A 19643-nucleotide genomic window follows, 5' to 3' on the forward strand; every position below is an offset into this window, starting at 1 on the left:
AGGCAGAATTTCTATTGATTTAGCTCTTTTATACTCAGATTACCCAAAGTTGTTTGGGATGTGTGAAGTGATAAACTATTATTATTCCAGCATTTGGTTTTTAAAACCTAGTTAGAATTGGCGACATTATCTCTCTTCTTCAGTATGGGCACTGTCAGAATATATTAAAAGATAATTTACATGTATACATGAATATGTTGTTTAAGTTCTTTGAACAGTTATATAGAGAAGGTATCAACTAAAATTTTTAAATATACATAAACATATAGTATAAGCACTTAAGAAACTTCTCTCAGTTCCATTTCTGCCTTTTCACCTGGTCGAATATGTCTAAATGTGTTCATATGTGTGCACACCCATACAGTATATGGAACAAAATCTTACTGACCTCAGGTAAGCTAGAAGGAAGACTAATCTTATTTCATGAGGAATACTAGGAGCTGGCTATAATTTTCTAAGAAATTAATTTATACTGAAATCTCAGTTGAGGAAGATAGTTATGGAGAACAGACTGACAGGCAATCCATTTGTTCCTATAGATCAGTGATTTTACAACTTGATGTCTAAAAAATTATCTGGAGAGCTTGGTAAATACTCAGACTATTGGACTCCACTCCTTGGAGGTGCTGATCTAATAAGTCTAGGGTGGGACACAGGGATCTATGCTGAAATCCCTACTTCACATCTGCAACCTTGGGCAAAGTAGTTCTTTGCTTTGGTTTCCTCTTCTATAAAGTGAAAATAATCTGCTCTCCTCACAGGGACATTGTGAGGATATAAAGACATAAGATGCTTACATGCTTATGGCCGTGTGTGGCCTCAGTGAGTGAGCACTTAATAGAGTAGCACCTGTTTTCATTTCTTTGAGCTATGTGCTCATTCTATTAATGAAACTCAACTTCTGAACACCATGTAGACCTGTTCTTATTCCAGGGTACATGGAAAGCCCTGCCATGTCGACTCCTCATTAGCAAGCAAACTGCTGGACCAAAGGAGGGAGGAGGAGGAACTGGGTTAAGTAGCTTGGGGTCCCCTCACTGCTACAAAGCCAACCAGGGCTGCCAAAGGCCTGTCATTTTCTACAAAGTGTCATTTTTGTCTTCAGAAAATAGCAATGTTGTTTGTAGAGTTGTGGTAGAACAGATTAACTATAACAAAAACTTTCATTAATGGTCTCCTTTTTAAAAATCATTTCTAAATACTTTTTTTAAATGAAGAAAATTTATTCCCTGAGAAGTGTAATTGATAGAATATTGCCTTTCTGCATGGGGTGAATGTAGTTTTGATCATTTTTTATTTTCCATGAATTGAAACAATAGGGATTGTTCTAAATTATTTTAATCATCAGATAAATATTAAATATGGAAACTTGGAAATTTTTGGAAATAAAGTTATGTTAATGTAGGAGTCACAAAATTTTTAAGTGATATAAACTGTGGCTAAGAGATATCTCTTCACTGAGACAAGAGTGAGCAATTCTTTTTCTGTAGTATATGTTAGACATTCTTGCTCAACAAGCCATTGACACTGAGAATTAGATGCTGTTTCTATTAAAAAGTTCCATACAAAGTATATTTTTAGATAATGCTTTCATTCTTATCCCTAATGCCTCATAGTCTATGGCACCTTTTAAAGTTCCTATTGCTCCTGAAGATTAAAGAACTTGAAAATTTTTAGTCAACTAAAACATAGCCTTCAAGACTCATAATATGCAAATGCAAAAAATTCAAAATTGTTTTCACAGTAGGTAAGACTTCAGAGCCGCAGCCTTACTTACTTGCAGTTTTTAAATAGGAACATTGTCTTTCCTTGATCGTTGTTAAAGAGCTTTATTATGCTCCAGATACTTGATTTAAAATTAGTGGAACAATAATAATTATATAGGATGTATGGATGTATGGAGATTATTTGAACAATAGTTATACAGAGGTACAACATAGTTTATTTTGTATACAGCGTGTGGTTTGGAATTTTTCTTTTAACTTTTTAATCATATTTTATCCAAAGTACTTTGTATATGACATTTTAAAATACAGTCAAAGCTAAAGATTAAAGTCCTAGACTTCTTTAAGTCTCAAATTTCTAGTATATAGTTCAGTTTTATTTAACCTTAAATACTTTTCCCATTACTTTATCATTTTCTTTGTTTAAGCTTATTTATAAAGTGTAGTTTCAGTAATACAGAACTCAAATCCAAAGTCTTTTTAGTGAATGAAGGTGACACTGATTTCCTGTTGGCAAATGTATCCCCTCAGTGGTGTTGGTGGACTGTGTATTGACACAGATTCTTGAGTGGCACAGTATTAAATGATCTGCTCAGTGGGCCAGAGTACTGTAGTCTGTAGTCATGGACCAGAAGGAAGGTAAGAAACCCACAGGAAATCAGGCCCTTGGCTTTCATTCATCAGACATTTATTGAATGCCTGCTATATATTCTGAGTATAAAATAAGACATTGTCCTGGCTTCACGGAATTCCTGTTGCTTCTAAACAGCTGAAGCGGTGCTATTTGGCCTTATATAAGTCCTTTTTGCACTTTCTAGTGAATAAGGTGGAGAAGGCAATGGCACCCTACTCCAGCACTCTTGCCTGGAAAATCCCATGGATGGGGGAGCCTGGTAGGCTGCAGTCCATGGGTCACTGAGAGTTGGACACAACTCAGTGACTTCACTTTCACTTTTCACTTTCATGCATTGGAGAAGGAAATGGCAACGCACTCCCCTGTTCTTGCCTGGAGAATCCCAGGGACGGGGGAGCCTGGTGGACTGCTGTCTATGGAGTTGCGCAGAGTCGGACACGACTGAAGCACCTTAGCAGCAGCAGCAGCAGTGGATAAGGCGCTTTAGATTGCCTGTGTTCTCAGTCTCTTGATGTGTCTGACTCTTTGCAGTCCCATGGGCTGCAGCCCACTAGGCTGTTCTGTCCGTGGGATTACCCGGGCAAGAACACTGGAGTGGGTTGCCATGCCCTCCCCCAGGGGATCTTCCCAACCCAGGGATTGAACCTGCACCTCCTGCATTGCAGGTGGTTTCTTTACTGCTGAGCCACTGTGAATTCACTATTCACATTAATAGTGAATGTGGAAAAGAGCCATAAACCTGTCTTTCTTACTCCAGTTGACATTGTCACCATTCTGAATTGTTTGACTTTCAATTATTAAGAGATCTCAACATGTTTTATTTTCTGAATCTAAGTTATATATTAAAGTATGATAAGAAAATCATTAATTCAAAGTTAACTAATTTAAGATTTGTAATCATTAAAACTGTAACTGGCATGATTATTGAAGAAAGAAGTTGCAAGTTACTAGTACAAATATGAGGGGAAATGTCACACATAATAAAATGAACTGTTAGGTTGCACATATTTTAATAATATTTACATACAAAAATATTATAATACACAAATGAGCAAAGTTCTGAGTTACTCTCTCTGTTAATACTAACTATATGACTTCAGGCTCTCTGGGTTTTCTTTTATATGTCTGTCAAATGAAGAAAGTGACCTATATGGTCTCAATGTCAATCCCAACACCGATAAGCTTTAGTGATTCTGAGTTCAACAAGGCAGACTCATTACAATTATGTGTCCCCCAAAATACTTCATTTGGTATTTGAAAAGTCAATAAAACTGTGTCTTCTAAAGACTTTTATCTTTCAGCATGTGACTTTTCAGAATAACTTAACCTTAACTCCATGTTCCAAATTAACATGATTTTATTATTATAACTAGGACTCAGAAAAGAACCTGGTTTAGTACTTAAAAGATATGTCAATGAAAGTGATTGATTAAAGTAAATAAAAGCTAGGTATTCACTCATTGTGTGGTATATGAGCATTTTGTTTAAACCACCATGACGAAAACGTTCCTTGTAAAAATACTTGCCAAATTAGTAATTTTGATAATTAATAATTTCAATCATTTGATTAGATTATTTTGGTTTCCTTCTGAAATACATATTTATCATGCACCATGGCTATAGAGTAAGGCCTTGTCCATGTGTCCTAGGATTTGTGAGTCTTGTACAAGATTGCACTGGTACTTTATCATTATGTTGTAGAAATTTCTATTGTGATCATCATTACTGAAACAGCTGTAGTGATTTCCATAAACCAACTGTTGTTTTGCTAGTGTCAGCTTGTCCCTTCGGCATATATTTAGGATGCATTACATTGCCTGGTTGTGGCTCACTGTTTGGACTTGGCTGAATTATTAAGTTGTGTTTGTTTTATTTTTGTCTTTTTTCCCATAGGTCAAAATTCTGTGTCACCAGTTACTGGTCCAGGTGTGTGACCTACTCAGGCTAAAGGACTGTCACCTCTTTGGACTCAGTGTTATACAAAGTAAGTCTCAGGCCCATCTCTGTTGGAGTTAGCCAACTGTCCCTAAGGAAATGGCATTTTATAGCTATAATTAATTGAGCATATTGTTATGTAATTGTGATTGTCAAAGTACTTGTAATCATGGCTTTTAATCTAGTATTCATATTTTAAACTCAACTGTTGTGTATTTCTTCTATGATTTAGAATTTTAGGTCTTGAATTTATTATCATTTGAACTCAAAAACTGGTTCCTCTTTACAAGTCTAGATTTTATGCATTTGCTCTTTTATGTTTTAATGAACCCAACTTGGTTTTTGTTTCTTTGCACTATAGGAAATTACCTTGGTTATTTTTGTAATTTAATTTGTTTTGTAATTTTTGACATTAAAAGACATGTAGACATAATAAACCTGACTTTTCTCTATTCCAATTCTCTTACTGTTGAAGATATAGTATAACAAAATGATCTATTAATTTACTCTTATTTTCTTTTTTTCCTTCCTTTTTCCCTTCTCTTTTTTTTCCAGTCAAAACATATAACTTGGAGATATGGGATCGGTTTCTTCTGTATACTTTACATGGAGAAGATTTTCAAGTAAAGGGCTCCATATAAGTTTTCTATGCCAGTGACACCTTAGTTAGAGTTAAGTTCCCAGAGTTTAAGTATAGCCATTCCTTAAAACTTTTTTCTTTCAAATCATACTTTAAAATTTCTCTAATTTAGTCTTCTAGATGCCACAAAACCTTTCAGATCTTTGCTCAGTTTTTCAAGGAAACCTTTTTTGTGAAATGTAGCTGTATTTTGTGTTTGGATATGAATTATTTTCCACTACTGAAATTGGTTTCAATTTAAAGGTTTATGATATCTTGAGAATCTGTTTAGTACCATAAAATGCTCAGATCTCCCAAATTGGAAAGTGTATTATGATGAGCTGATCAATAAGTTCAGCTCCAAAATGTGAGCTGTTTTCATTTATCTAAAAAGACCACTCTGAAGAGGCCAGAGACCATGGAACAGGGAACACATCAAGAAACCATCTATATGTCTTCTTTGGAGAAATGTCTGTTTAGTTCTTTGGCCCATTTTTTGATTGGGTCATTTATTTTTCTGGAATTGAGCTGCAGGAGTTGCTTGTATATTTTTGAGATTAGTTCTTTGTCAGTTGCTTCATTTACAAAACCACAATGAGGTACCACTTCACACCAGTCAGAATGGCTGCTATCCAAAAGTCTACAAGCAATAAGTGCTGGAGAGGGTGTGGAGAAAAGGGAACCCTCTTACACTGTTGGTGGGAATGCAAACTAGTACAGCCACTGTGGAGAACAGTGTGGAGATTCCTTAAAAAACTGGAAATAGAACTGCCTTATGACCCAGCAATCCCACTGCTGGGCATACACACCGAGGAAACCAGCATTGAAAGAGACACGTGTACCCCAATGTTCATTGCAGCACTGTTTGTAATAGCCAGGACATGGAAGCAACCTAGATGTCCATCAGCAGATGAATGGATAAGAAAGCTGTGGTACATAGACACAACGGAGTATTACTCAGCCACTAAAAAGAATACATTTTAATCAGTTCTAATGAGGTGGATGAAATTGGAGCCGATTATACAGAGTAAAGTAAGCCAGAAAGAAAAACACCAATACAGTATACTAATGCATATATATGGAATTTAGAAAGATAGTAACGATAACCCCTTATGCAAGACAGCAAAAGAGACACAGATGTAAAGAACAGTCTGTTGGACTCTGTGGGAGAGGGCGAGGGTGGGATGATTTGGGAGAATAGCATTGAAACATGTATCATATCATATAGGAAACAAATCGCCAGTCTAGGTTCGATGCAGGATACAGGATGCTTGGGGCTGGTGCACTGGGATGACCCAGAGGGATGGTATAGGGAGGGAGGTGGGAGGGGGTTCAGGATGGGGAACACATGTACACACGTGGTGGATTCATGTTGATGTATGGCAAAATCAATACAATATTGTAAAGTAGTTAACCTCCAATTAAAATAAATAAATTTATATTTAAAGAAAAGAAGAAAGGAACCAACCATTTGCTCTTCAGTTTCTTCCTGTGAATAGTGGAAGCAGTAAAAACACAAATGCTCAGCTCCATATTCATATTAGTACACACCTCAGTCATTCTGTCAAGGAAGAGCCTGGGGGAAATAAGATGCCCTACAGAGTTAATTCTTCTTACTTCAACTACAGGCAGACTGTTGACTTTTGCTGTTCAGCAAGTCAGTCTCATAAAATCAGTTTCCTTGGTTTTCAAAATAAGAGTTTTTGAGATGTGTTTTTTAGAAGAGAGATTGCAGGATGGTGCAAGAACTTTGGAACAGGCATCAGATGACCTGGTTCTGATTCAGGTTCTACCACTAGCTAGCTATGTGGCTTTAGACATGTCCCTTGCCTTCTCTCCATTTCAGTTTTCTCTCATGTCAAATAGAAATCACTGCTTCACCTGCTTTGCAGGACTGATGTGTGCTTGAGAAAGTATACAGCTCTGGTCAAACTGCCAGATGGTAGAAACATAGTGGTAGTTTAAAAAACTATGCTTGTGCCATTATGGCGAGCAGTCTCAGTTCTATTCATTATGTTGCTTCTTCAGACAGGAACGCAAGGCAAAAACAAATCAGTTTCAACAGGAAGGTTGTCTGACTTGTCCATTTCATGTTTAATTGGTAACATAGTAGAAATGGGAGATGATTTTAGTTCATGTGATAAATGGATTTTAGTAGCATCTTCTTATCTCTCGGACTTCTTTGCCCCTTTCATCCACACTTAGTTGACTTATTATGACATTCATTGACAAAGAGTGGCTTTACCCTTCCTATTCGAGTCAAACGTTTGACTTGTTCTGTCAAACTCCAATATTCAGTCATGAGTGACAGTGTGGGCGTGTGTTATTCTTGGTGTAGTCAAAGAGAGACACTTTTCTTCCACAACAAGTACATTTTTATGCAGGACTTTCCATGAGCATGACCCCAGGGTGATGGTGAAGGAGTTTAAAAAAATTTTTTTGAAAACTTTGTACAAGATAGGAATACTTTTCGTATGAAATCTCTCTCTTTAAAAGAGTCCATTTGGGAAATCTGAAAATTTTTACACTTTTTACCAGCTAGTTTTCACGTTTAGATCATTTTTACATGAGTTACGTAGCAGTCTTATTTTCTGCTCATCTTAAGAACATCATTCCCTTGAAGAAATATTTTGGCATCCATTCTTGTTTTGCATAAGATTATTTTTTTCTTCCCACAAGATCAACCCCAGAAGCAGAGCAAGTAACGCTTTATCATTTTCATTCTGTGTTTTATGTGGGATAGCACAGAGAAGGAATAGTATTAGAGACTTCTCTTCACAAAACACATGGGTCAAGCTCCTCACTTGGAAACAAATCGGTTATCATCAGTTTTTTTTAGTTTCTTACATAGCAATTAAGATGCTGTTTCTGCCCTTTTTTATTACTTTGCGCTTATGAGATGGCTCCTCTGTGAACCAAACAAAAGCATGTTTTTCTAAGACTGAGTAATACCACAGTGTTGGAGGTTAAACTATAAGTTATAATGACCATGGAAACTAAGTAAAAGCAAGAATAGGAATCTAATATTTCTTCTAAATGTTAACATTTTCAATGATACATGTTCTGTATTGCAAAAGCAAAATAATAATGTCATTAATAGCTATCTCACAGAACCTTATATCTTTTTATGTTTTCAGTTTTCTTGGTGATATGTGTGTTTAGAGTACATTCAGAAAGCCTGAGGCTTTTTTTGAAAAACCCATTTCTTTGTATATTCTTTTCTTTAAAAAAAAAAATCTATCCTTTATCACCTGGTCTCCTTTTTTTTTTTTAATGTGCAGATAATGAACACGTGTATATGGAGTTGTCACAAAAGCTTTATAAGTATTGTCCAAAAGAATGGAAGAAAGAGGCCAGCAAGGTACGACAATACGAAGTCACTTGGGTGAGATTACATTTATCAGCAAAATTATTTTGATTTTTAAAAAAGGTTTATTTTAGCTGTTATACATTAGGAAAACATCTTAACACTTTATATAGTAAAGATTTGGAAAGGGATATGAATTATAAGTTCTAAAATATCACATTAGTGAAGGATTAATAGCTTATAGCATGTAGCAAAAGATTTTTAACATCTGCTAAAATAATATTAGACAATAACTTTTCCATAACCTTGGGATAATGTTTTGAAATGAAAATCATGGGAAAAGTATTTGTTCCTCTTCTTTAGCCACATTAGTTGTCAAAACTGTCTAGAAATTATTAGTCATTTTAAAATCTGCTTTTACTATCTTTACATAGATATTTTATTACTATATTGAACCCTTGCCTTGCATTTGCATAGGAGAGCGTTCACTAGGAACTTACCTAGTGTTCTCAAGATCACCCTCACAAAACAGTAATAATCCCCAGTGTGTAGTCCTTGATCCTCTGATTTGTATTTAAGAATTCTTGGAGTAAACTGCAGGCTACTTCAAAGCCAACTACAAAGTAAGGAACATGAATGTCTAAATAAACAAACAGCATGTTAGAATTTGGTATGTGGAATGTCAGAGGAACAGGAGAACATTGTAATGAGGAGCAAATGGTCACCACAGGGGACAGAGCTGGGAGAGGAGCTGGATCTCAGCTAGAACTTTCCACTGGCATTTATTTTTATCTTCCCTTATGTTGTCACTGGTATTATAGTGAATGAGTATCAGATAGTGATGATGCTTTATAACTTCCTGTTTCTGCATGGACAACTTTATACCTACTGGACGCCCCTACTCATTAGAAGTAAATCAAACCTTTCAGTGTTTAAAAGGTGTCTTAAAAATGATATTTGTTGTTTTTGAAACCCACTTTTGAAGTAACTAAAAACAGCCTGATTTTTACACGTGTCTTTGTTTAGGGAATTGATCAGTTTGGACCTCCTATGATCATCCACTTCCGTGTGCAGTATTATGTGGAAAATGGCCGATTGATCAGGTATGAGGACAATGAGAAATTCCAAACCTTTCATTTTCCACAGTACTCATCTTCTAACGTATCAAATAAAGTACTTGTGTTTATTGTTGTTCTCCACCTGCTAGAATATAAAAGAGAAGGAGATTTTCTTTTTTAATTAATTTACTTGGCTGCACAGGGTCTTAGCTGCAGCACACAGGCTCTGAGTTTCAGCTTGTGGGATCTTAGTTCCCTGACTAGGGATCAAACCTGGACCTGCTGCATTGGGAGCACAGAGTCTTAACCACTGGACCATCAGGGAAGTCCCAAGAACAGGGGTTTTTTAAAAAAAAAACACTGTTGCACACACATGTATCTTCAGTCCCTACAACAGAGGTGACAGTAGACACTCAATACATACTTGTTGATGAACGAGTGGTAATGTTAGACTATCAGTGAAGTTGTTAACAGTATCACAGCTCACATTTTCTCTACTCCACATTTTCCATAACAGATCAGTCACTGAAAAGGTACTTCCTTTAAGGAAGAACTAGCACTTTTGTGAAAAGAAGAGAGGTTGGTTAATGCATTGTATTCTTTTCTGGTGGTGGGGTGAGAAAAGGGACAGCAGCAAGAACTCTGTCCTATAAAAATGCATGGGTGTTTATATCGCCTGGTTTTCTTTTCAACTTTGGGGTCTTGCTTCTGTTCTTGGCAGTATCTTTAAAGCTAAGATTACACCCAATGGAGCTATCCTGTGAGAATCTTAGATACAGCTCAGCAAGGGCAGGTAACATTCCTTTTCTGGAGGTGGGTGCCTGAATACTACTCTGCACATGATACAGACCCAGAAGTCACCAGTTCAGAAGCTCAGATTAACATTTGTATACAAGGATTCAGTGCTGGAAGGCTTTCAGAGGTGATTTTGTCACCTGGTAGAAATTAATAGAAATGTGAACTCTGTGTTTCACTTACTTATTTTTAAATTTTGAGAAACCCCATGTAAAAGGGACAAAGATACATTTAACTAATGAGTTGAATCTGAGATTTGCTCTTAATATTTATATTATTGCCACATGCAAATTAAAAAGTAAAAAATATGAGCCCATAAAGGATGTTTTTAAAGGCAGAGAAACCTTTTTAGTTATTCTCAGTTTGTATAAAATCTTTACTCAGTGTACTTAATTGGAATGGAATGTGCTGGAAAGAAGAAAAATATAGTATTGAGCCACTAATTAGCCCCCTGGGACTAATGAATGTTTCATTAACCCCTATACTTCTGCCCTTTTCTCCAGTGATGAGCTAGTCCAAACGCTGTGTACTCAGCATTATACAAAGAAGTGCTCTAAAAAGTACTCTGTCCCAAGGGGAAAAAATTACATAAATGCTTTATTTTTAAATTCTTTATTCTTAAACATGATCTTGGTTAAAATAAACCCATATGTTTTTATTATCATCAACTAATGAGCTATGAATCTCAGGTAAACATTCAACCTAAAATAATAGGGAGGCAAATACTCATTAAATATATAACACAAACACACACATTTTTTTTCCCCTTGCCTTTTTACTTTGATCACAGAGGTGTCCTGTTTGCCTGTGACATTTTTTGGAGCTTGACTATGTTTTTACCCAGTCAGCACTCTTTAGTGTATTTAATGGGGACTATATTTATTTCTGACCTCAACAGATTGTAATGAGTGCACTATTACTGTTTCTGTTTGTGAGGACTATCATGATTTTGTGGCATGTACCTATAAAAGCACACCCATAAAGTAACATCTGCTTAATTTAAAAAAAAAAAAAAGGATTTTAAGAGAGTTTTCAGTTCATTCATTTTTAGAGGGAAAAAAACTATAGTCAAGCAAATTTTTTCTAGTAGAGCATATAAATAAAAATATTTTTTAAAGGGCCTAATGTATTTGTAATTTGCTCAAATGACAAACAAAACAAAAAAGGACGCATGACATTAAAACCAGGATTGTCCCCAGATTTGTCCTTATTTATGTATGTGCAGCATCATGGTAGCAAAGTTATTTTAATACAGACAACGAATGCTTAGATTTCTCTTCTAATACTTGTTCAACGTAGTATTTATTTACCCCATTGGAGTGGCGTGATTCAGATCTTGTTTCCATCCTCTGAATGAATCGAATGCCGCAGGCCTCAGGAAATGTTGCTTTTGCAGTCTGGGTCCTCTGGCCTGAGGTCCTGTCTCCCTGAGGCCTGAGGGAAGCAGCAATCAGGCATTGACACAGCCTCCCCCTCTTCAGCAAGTGAGGCGGGGGAGCAGGAGGGGGCAGAGCAGAAGAGCTCCCGTCCCCAGATGGGCAGCAGGATTTGCGCTCTGTTTATATGCGTTTAGATCGTTCCGTCAAAATGTGAGTTCCGCTTTCTTTTATTTTCCTAGTGACAGAGCAGCAAGATACTATTATTACTGGCACCTGAGAAAACAAGTTCTTCATTCGCAGTGTGTGCTCCGAGAGGAGGCCTACTTCCTGCTGGCAGCCTTTGCACTGCAGGCTGATCTTGGGAACTTCAAAAGGAATAAGCACTATGGAAAATACTTTGAGCCCGAGGCTTACTTCCCATCTTGGGTAGGCACTGTTTTCAGATCTAAAGCATTTTCTCTAGCACGTTTCTAGTTCATTGTTCTAGTTCGATAGAGACATATTGACCCCTAAAATGTCTACCCTCTATGTTAGACACATTGGGAGGCACGATGGCAATGACAAAGAAACCAGTAGCGACCAGAAATAGTCAAGCTACTCATGCAGCTTCAAGAACTGGGAAGCTAGGTGTTTGATGGCCCACACACCCTCCATGACACCCGGGTACACTTTCCACACTTGAGAGCGTGGCACACACAGTCTCTCCACCGACTCGACCTGTACGTAGGTAATGAGGAAGAGGATGGCTGTCCATCCTAAAGATGCTGGAACTGGGAATTTGTCAGCCTTCTTTTGAGATTTACTCAGCCTTGACTTTCTTATTTACTCTCAATTCAAGCAGCATTTTTCCCCTTCAGAAGGAGAAAAACACTATTCTTTAAAAAGTGACATCATTCACCCCTTTCCTGTGCTGAGAAAACAAATATAAGTGAACAGCTTGTGTTGACCACCATCTCCTTCACCATCAAAAGAGGAGCCACCCCTTCCTTCAGCAAGAAAATGTAGGTTATTTGAGCACTGACTGTCTCAGCCACCCTTCCTCCACCGTGCTCTGCTGACATCACTTCCCGTTCTTCCTCCAGGTCTCTGCTGAGGCATCTCTCTCTTCTATATCTTCAGCCTCTACTCGAACTAACTCCTCTTAAGTTAGAACATACTTCAGTTCACACCTTCCTATCTTCAGGGGAGGAAGGAGGGAGGGAAAGAAGAGCTATCAATCTCTCCTTCCCTTCTCAGTAAAGCTTCTTGAAAAAGTGATGTAAATTTGATGTTTTAGCATCTTTACTTCGACACGTACTCCTCAAGCAACATCTCTCTGCCTTCTTTCCTCACCAGCCCCTCCACTCATGGCATTGTCCTTAAGGCCACCAGTGACCTCTAAGTTGCCAAGTCCAGTGGACACTTTTCACATCTTTTCCTGGGTTTCTCTGCTGTGATTGACACTTAGTCACTCCTATCCCAGGAGATCTCCAAATTGATGCTTTTTACAACCACTTATGTGCTGGCACCTCCCGAATCTTTTCTCTCCCTCATGTCTGTAGGACAGATGTTTACTCATAGGCACCTCAAACTCGCAGTGCCCCAGGTTAGATTTGTCTGCGTCCACCTCAGTTCTGTGTGCTCCAACCTCAGCCAGTGGCCCTGGTCACCTAGAAACTTAAGAGTCGTTCAGGCTCTTCCTTAACACTCTGCTTTTACCTTGCCCCATCTGATCAGGAGAACATCCTCTAATACAAACCCTTGATTCCCCATCCCTCAACTTAGGAAATGAAATTCTCTTGTATTTTTGTTGCTGTTAACTTCCTAAACATTACTGCATCCCCACCCCAACCCAGGTCATGATTCCTCCCATTTCCCAGGTGCCAGCTCTCGTCAACACTCACCAGCGGACACTTGTCGCTGCTCCAGGCTTTACTTCACAGCTTGCAGAGAAGTCGATTTTGCTTCTGATTTAAACCTTCACCTGCAGTGAAAGCCTGAGTGCCAAACATGACCTAGGAACTTCTCAGCTCATGGTCCCTGCCAGATTTTGCACCTTCCTCTCTGGCTGTCCTGCACCGCGTGTGTTGTGCTCCGGCAGCACTCAGCATTATTGTGTCTCCACAACTCCTGTCGTTTTGCACTTTGGGCCTTTCTGCCTGCAGCTTCTTTAGCTAGTGAGGCACCCTCCCTGTTTTACCTGGCTACTCCTGCTCATCGGCCCAGATGTGTTCTCTGGACGGACTATCTAGGTGCCCAGGGCCCTTCCTCTGGGCTCAATAAGACCCTGAACAAAAGTATTTTATTTTCAAATATTCTGGTTATCTCTTGCGCCCAGTAATCTGAGTGTTTCTTAAGATATCCTAAAGAACAGGTGTAAACCTTTTCTATTTCTTCAGCATTTCACATCGTGGTGCTCAAGCTCCTGTTCATGGACTGACTGTGCTTCAGTTGTTGAAGAAAAACCACAGAGGGCATCAAGCTATTACATAGCAGTGCCTGTGGGACCAAAAGTAGCCAGTATTTCCATTCTCTAGTTATCGTCAGGTTCTCATGGACTCTTGGTCTTTAAAGCAGAGCTTCCCAGTTAGTGTGCCATGGCGCCAGGGTGCTGAGAGACCAGCTTCCTTGACCCTTGTGATCACCAGAACCACCTATTATATATACTTCACTGCCCTTTTAAATACTATTTTCTATGGGTTCTTTGACCTGAAAAAGGTTGGTAAGTACTGATTTAAATGATCTTGATGTAAAAGGAATCTAGAAAGAAAAAATCTTTAACGAGTTATCAGCAAAACTTGATTATTGGGCAATAATTCATCATGTTTAATTCTCCTTAAAATATTCATAGGAAGAAAAATATGTTAATAACTATATAAAAACTGATAAAACTAAAAATTCTCCAATTTTTAAATTCTGATCATTTTGAGCACTAAAAATGCTTTTTGTTCACTTTGCTTACTCTTTCCATCTCTTATAATCTTCATGAAGTCAGCTAAGACTTTTAACTTATCAACACCTTTTTTTTTGAGCCTGTAGCTCCTAGACCCTATATTTTTGAAATCTGAAAGCTTAGACTACTGTCTGATGAAAACTGAAGTCGCAGTAAATTGAAATGAATATTTGAGTGAACTTGTTTTCTCCTAAGCATTTGAGTAGAGTGTTCATATCAGCCTCTTATGCAGAAACCAGAAATGTTTCTAAGAATTCCTTGCAGTCCTCTGCCTTCTTTGGATTAACATTGAGAGCCTCCTACTTTGTGGCTGTAATTTTAGGAGAGTTAAGTAGGATCCAGAACCTGAAGATGTGCTAACAGTACCTGTATTTCATAGTACCAATAATTCTGCAAGTATAAACAATGATGTGGACAAAATTGTGCAAGTTTACATGGTTTTTCTTTGTTAGTGATTTTAAAGCCAAGAGAACATATTTTTCCCATTTCTTATGATTTTTCTTCTTAGATATGAAGTACTGCAGCTAAACTGACTCTGTACCTTCTAGTATTAGCTTGTTCAGCCTAGTAACATCACAGATGGTCAAAAGAGAATCAGTGTGAGAATTTCCTAGTGGAAATCAGCCAGTTTCAAGGGCCTATTTTCGGTTCTCGGCCTTTCATCATTTGTGGGGTGAGGGTCGTGTTATACTTGAATCCTTCCAACAAATGTTGCATTGCGCTCCCCTTGTATCCCAACAGGTTGTTTCCAAGAGAGGGAAGGACTACATCCTGAAGCACATTCCAAACATGCACAAAGATCAGTTTGCACTGACAGCTTCTGAGGCTCATCTTAAATATATCAAAGAGGCTGTCCGACTGGATGACGTCGCTGTTCACTACTACAGATTGTATAAGGTACAAAACTGCAGTAAGTCTGCAGCTGTATCTTCTTGATCGGGAGAAGTTTTTTTTTTTTTTAAGTTTTGGTTGTTTTTAAAAGAACTTTTATTTGAACTGCTGTTTGTCATCATAAGTCAGTCTTGGAGTCAGTGATGTTTTTCTTTGGGCCTGGAAGCAGGAGTGAGTCTTTTTCATGGTTCTGATATTGAGATGACAAGTGGCTGTAATTGTGCTTTTGATTTTTCAGTGATTATGGAATAGTTATTCTCCTCCTTCCCAAATCTGCATTTCTGCCTTGGGGAGTAATGTTTACTACTTCTTTGAACAGTAATTATTTAATAAGTGAAGCCACACCTGCATTGTATCCATTAGTAATAAGAGCACCACCACAGCAGCTAATGTTTATTGAGTTTTGTATTTATGGGAACACTTCATATCTATCCTTTCTTAAAAAATACTCATAACTCTATAAGATAGGACTCTAATCTTCATTTTATAATCAGGGATACATACCAAAGATCACAAAACTAGTAAACGGCAGGAGTCAACCCATGTCTGCTTACAAGAACCTTTGTGCCTGAATCACTGACTTTCTTGCTTCTCTTACTCTGGTTTGTTCCTTCTTTTGTCCTGTGTCCTCGTGTTCTGTGTTCTTGGGTCTCTAGCCTCATTTTTCCATTCTGAGTCAGAGGTCACACATCCAAATAATAACTGGGGCGGGTCTCGCAGAGAATCACTGGCAAAAGTATTCGCCACATTCTGTCTTCTCTCCCTCTTCTCCACCACACTCCTCTCACTTTTCCACAAGTATCACTTCCATGGTAAGAACCCCTCAGTTCCCACCTGAGTATCCAAAGGCATGTTTATTCTCCTACCAAACAGGATGAGGTGGTTCAGAGTGTGGTCTCTTGTATCCAGCTTGCTGGGATTAAATCCCAGCTTCAGCCCTTACTGGGTAACCTTAGGCATGTTACTGTGCTTTGGTTTCCCCACAGATAAATGGAGATGGTAACAAACCCAATAAATTCTGAGGTTTATTAAAGACTAAAGGAATTAGTGGGTGAAAAGTGCACACATTAAGTATGATGTTAAACGTGTTTCTGTTACCACCATCTTTGTTATTGTTAGGTTTGATATCTCTGCTACACCCTTGTGGTAAGACAAGCATAATTAGGCCATTAGAAACTGGACCATAGATCAGTTATATTGCTGGGTAATTTTCTTGGCTGGTTCAAAAAACTTAAAAAGAGAGCAGAGGATGTTATTTTTTCCCCTTTCATGCCAAAGAGATGCTTTGTTAATGCCCTGTCATCTTTGAAAGGCAAAGACTTCCACAAGATCTCCTCAGTTAAATTCCTAAAAGACTGAGTTCTTGTTTTTCTTTTAAGAGAGTTCATTGTGACACCTCAATTTATAAGAGAAAATGAAAATTAATGGCAGTTTGACAATAAGTTTATATTTTAAAGTATCAGAAGTATGAGTGATACATTAGAGAGAGTATGGCTTTAGAATCAGATCTTCAGTTAGAAACGCTCCACCGGCACTCGCTCTTGCTGGGATCCTGGAGGACTGTCGCTGCAGTACTGGGCATCTCTTCAGTGGAAATTATCTTATACATGTCACAGGTCAGGAAGGATTCAACAAGATGATGAATCTGAAATGGCCAGATGGCCTACCTGGCACATTAGTGAGTGCTCAGTAAATATTGGTTGCTTTCTGTTTGCTAGGAAAGCTTTGGTATTTTAAAGAATCCTATTAAGAATCCTTTAGTAGATAAAGTAGATAGCTCTAATTTATCTTTCATGTAAAAATTAATTTCTCAAGCTGCTCAAAGTGTTCTACTTTTACATGGCATAAAAATCACTCTGGCCTCCTTAAAACGAGATAATGCTAATGAACTAATTGGGGTGGAAAAATAGATATTTTTTCCTTATGGACAGAATTTTCATTATTTAAAGAAATTAAGTGACTGCCATTAAAAGTGCTTCATTTAAGACCTGTTTATAAAATGGAGACAGGAGATAGGAAATTTAAAACAACAACAAACCTCTGTACCTCTTGCCCAGTGATACATACCTCATACACACACCACCAGCATTTTTATGAACATCATCTTATTTCTGGAAGCAATCAGAACAGCCTTGAAAGGGATATTGGCCTAAATTCATAGAGATGAATTGGTTTCTCCTGTTAAACCTATACTGTATGTGCCTTTCTTGATGTAAAGAATATTAGTGGGGGGAAAAAAAAAACAGCCCCAGTAGTGAATATAGGCTCTATCTACTATGCCAGCTGAGGATACATTTTCTAAAAATACTTCTTTCCATGATCATGCAAAAACTGGCACTGAACATAATAAAGAGCTGTACATACTCATTTTTTTAATTGAGAAATCTCATACTGAAAATAGTGACTTAGCAATTTTATTTTCTATTTTGAACTTTACATCATACAACCACTTGTTACAGATGAGTGCTTAAAAGATGTGGCTAAGTACAGTATTTTTCCCTTATACTTGTTGTGGTGTATTTTTTTTTCCAGTTTATGGTTTAGGTGGTTGAATGTATATCATATTGGCAGGTGATAATTGAACTTCTTAAAAATAAGTGCTTTTTCCAAACTAACATAATGTAAAGCTTTATAGCTTTCAACTATCTTCATGAGAGAGCATTAGCTGTTCACTTCAGTTCAGTTCAGTTTAGTTGCTCAGTCGTGTCCGACTCTGCGACCCCGTGAACTGCAGCACTCCAGGCCTCCCTGTCCATAACCAACTCCTGGAGCTTACTCAAACTCATGTCCATTGAGTCACTGATGCCATCCAACCATCCTATCCGCTGTCGTCCCCTTCTCCTCCTGCCTTCAGTCTTTCCCAGCATTAGAGTCTTTTCCAGTGAGTCAGTTCTTTGCATCAGGTGGCCAAAGTTTTGGACCTTCAGCTTCAGCATCAGTCCTTCCAATGAATATTCAGGAATGATCTCCTTTCAGATGGACTGGTTGGATCTCCTTGCAGTCCAAGGGACTCTCAAGAGTCTTCTTCAACACCACAGTTCAAAAGCATCAATTCTTCAACACTCAGCTTTCTTTATAGTCCAACTCCCACATCTGTACATGACTACTGGAAAAACCATAGTTTTGACTAGATGGACCTTTGTTGGCAAAGTAATGTCTCTGCTCTTTAGTATGCTGTCTAAGTAGGGAAGCCCATTAACTATTCAGGCCTGTCTCTAACTTTTGTTTCTGAGTTGGGAGATTTAACCAGTTTTAAATACACAAAATCTACTGCACTATGACATTAGTGCAGAATATAACTATGACATTATATTCAAGATTCTAACATCTGAGAAAAGATGTTAGATAGAAGGTTAAAAGGGGCTTCCCAGGCAGCGCTAGTGATAAAGAACCCACCTGCCAATGTGGGAGATATAAGAGACACTGCCTCAATCCCTGAGTAGGCAAAATCCCCTGGAGAAGGGCCTGGCAACCCACTATGGTGTACTTGCCTGGAGAATCCTGGGCTACAGTCCATAGGGTCACAAACACAGATACGACTGAAGTGACTTAGCATAGCATAGAAGGTTTAAAAAAAATTGATGTAAAAGTAGCAAATAGTCTTCCTAGAGTTCTCAGTAACACACAAATTTAGAATATTGTCAGATATGAAAGTGTTTACAATATAGTAAAAACATTAAAACTCTGAAGTCTCAAAGATTTAAAAAGTAGAAAATATCATTATTGATTTAATATATACCCATGATTTTCTTGTATCTTACAGGAAAAGAGGGATGCAGAAAGGCAAAGCTATTTTAAGTATAAAGCTTTCTAATACTGAAATTTATCTTTCATTTTTTGGTGCTGAATTGTTTCTTACAGAAGAAAGATACACTTTTTCATATAATTTTATTCCTACAGGATAAAAGGGAAATTGAAGCTTCTCTGACCCTTGGATTGACCATGCGGGGAATACAGATTTTTCAGGTTAGTTAATGGGGAATAGGTGTCAAATGGTATCCACTATGTCTTAACTCTGACAGTGTGCCTGCCTGGTCCTGTGCTATGTTCACTGTTCACTGGTCCTATTTCCAGCCATTGATTGGTTACTACTTCTTATTTGTCCAGCACAGACATGGATAATGTGGGACAGACAAAGTGAAACAGTCTGATCCTTGACATCAGTAAATCCTCTAGAACAGAAAATAGCAAACCAAAGATTGGCCCACATTTGTCACTCATAGATCATTAATATCCAGACATTTTTCTTTGTATGTCATTAATTTTTAGCATTCTTTTTTTTAATCATCTGGTGCATCTGTAACTATGGAAAGAAAAATGACTTTGTGATAAAGTATCTGACCCAGACGTTTTAATTTCCGTTACAATT

The 19643-nt window shown here is 37.8% G+C and overlaps 1 protein-coding gene across 10 annotated transcripts in view; it reads left to right on the forward strand.

Annotated features, from left to right (window-relative positions):
* FRMD6 (FERM domain containing 6) overlaps positions 1–19643 on the forward strand; it is a 267178-nt gene that overhangs the window by 230083 nt on the left and 17452 nt on the right. For 5 of the 10 annotated variants that reach the window (XM_027971739.2, XM_042252321.1, XM_042252322.1 and 2 more), the window contains 6 exons: positions 4252–4342; positions 8194–8297; positions 9246–9322; positions 11691–11877; positions 15125–15280; positions 19175–19240. In XM_027971739.2, coding sequence (XP_027827540.1) covers positions 4252–4342; positions 8194–8297; positions 9246–9322; positions 11691–11877; positions 15125–15280; positions 19175–19240 — 681 coding nt within the window. The remainder of the gene's footprint in view (positions 1–4251; positions 4343–8193; positions 8298–9245; positions 9323–11690; positions 11878–15124; positions 15281–19174; positions 19241–19643) is intronic. The other 5 variants (XM_060419155.1, XM_060419156.1, XM_060419154.1 and 2 more) reach the window with 1 other exon arrangement.

This window comes from Ovis aries, chromosome 7 (assembly GCF_016772045.2).
Source record: "Ovis aries strain OAR_USU_Benz2616 breed Rambouillet chromosome 7, ARS-UI_Ramb_v3.0, whole genome shotgun sequence".
NCBI lineage: Eukaryota > Metazoa > Chordata > Mammalia > Artiodactyla > Bovidae > Ovis > Ovis aries.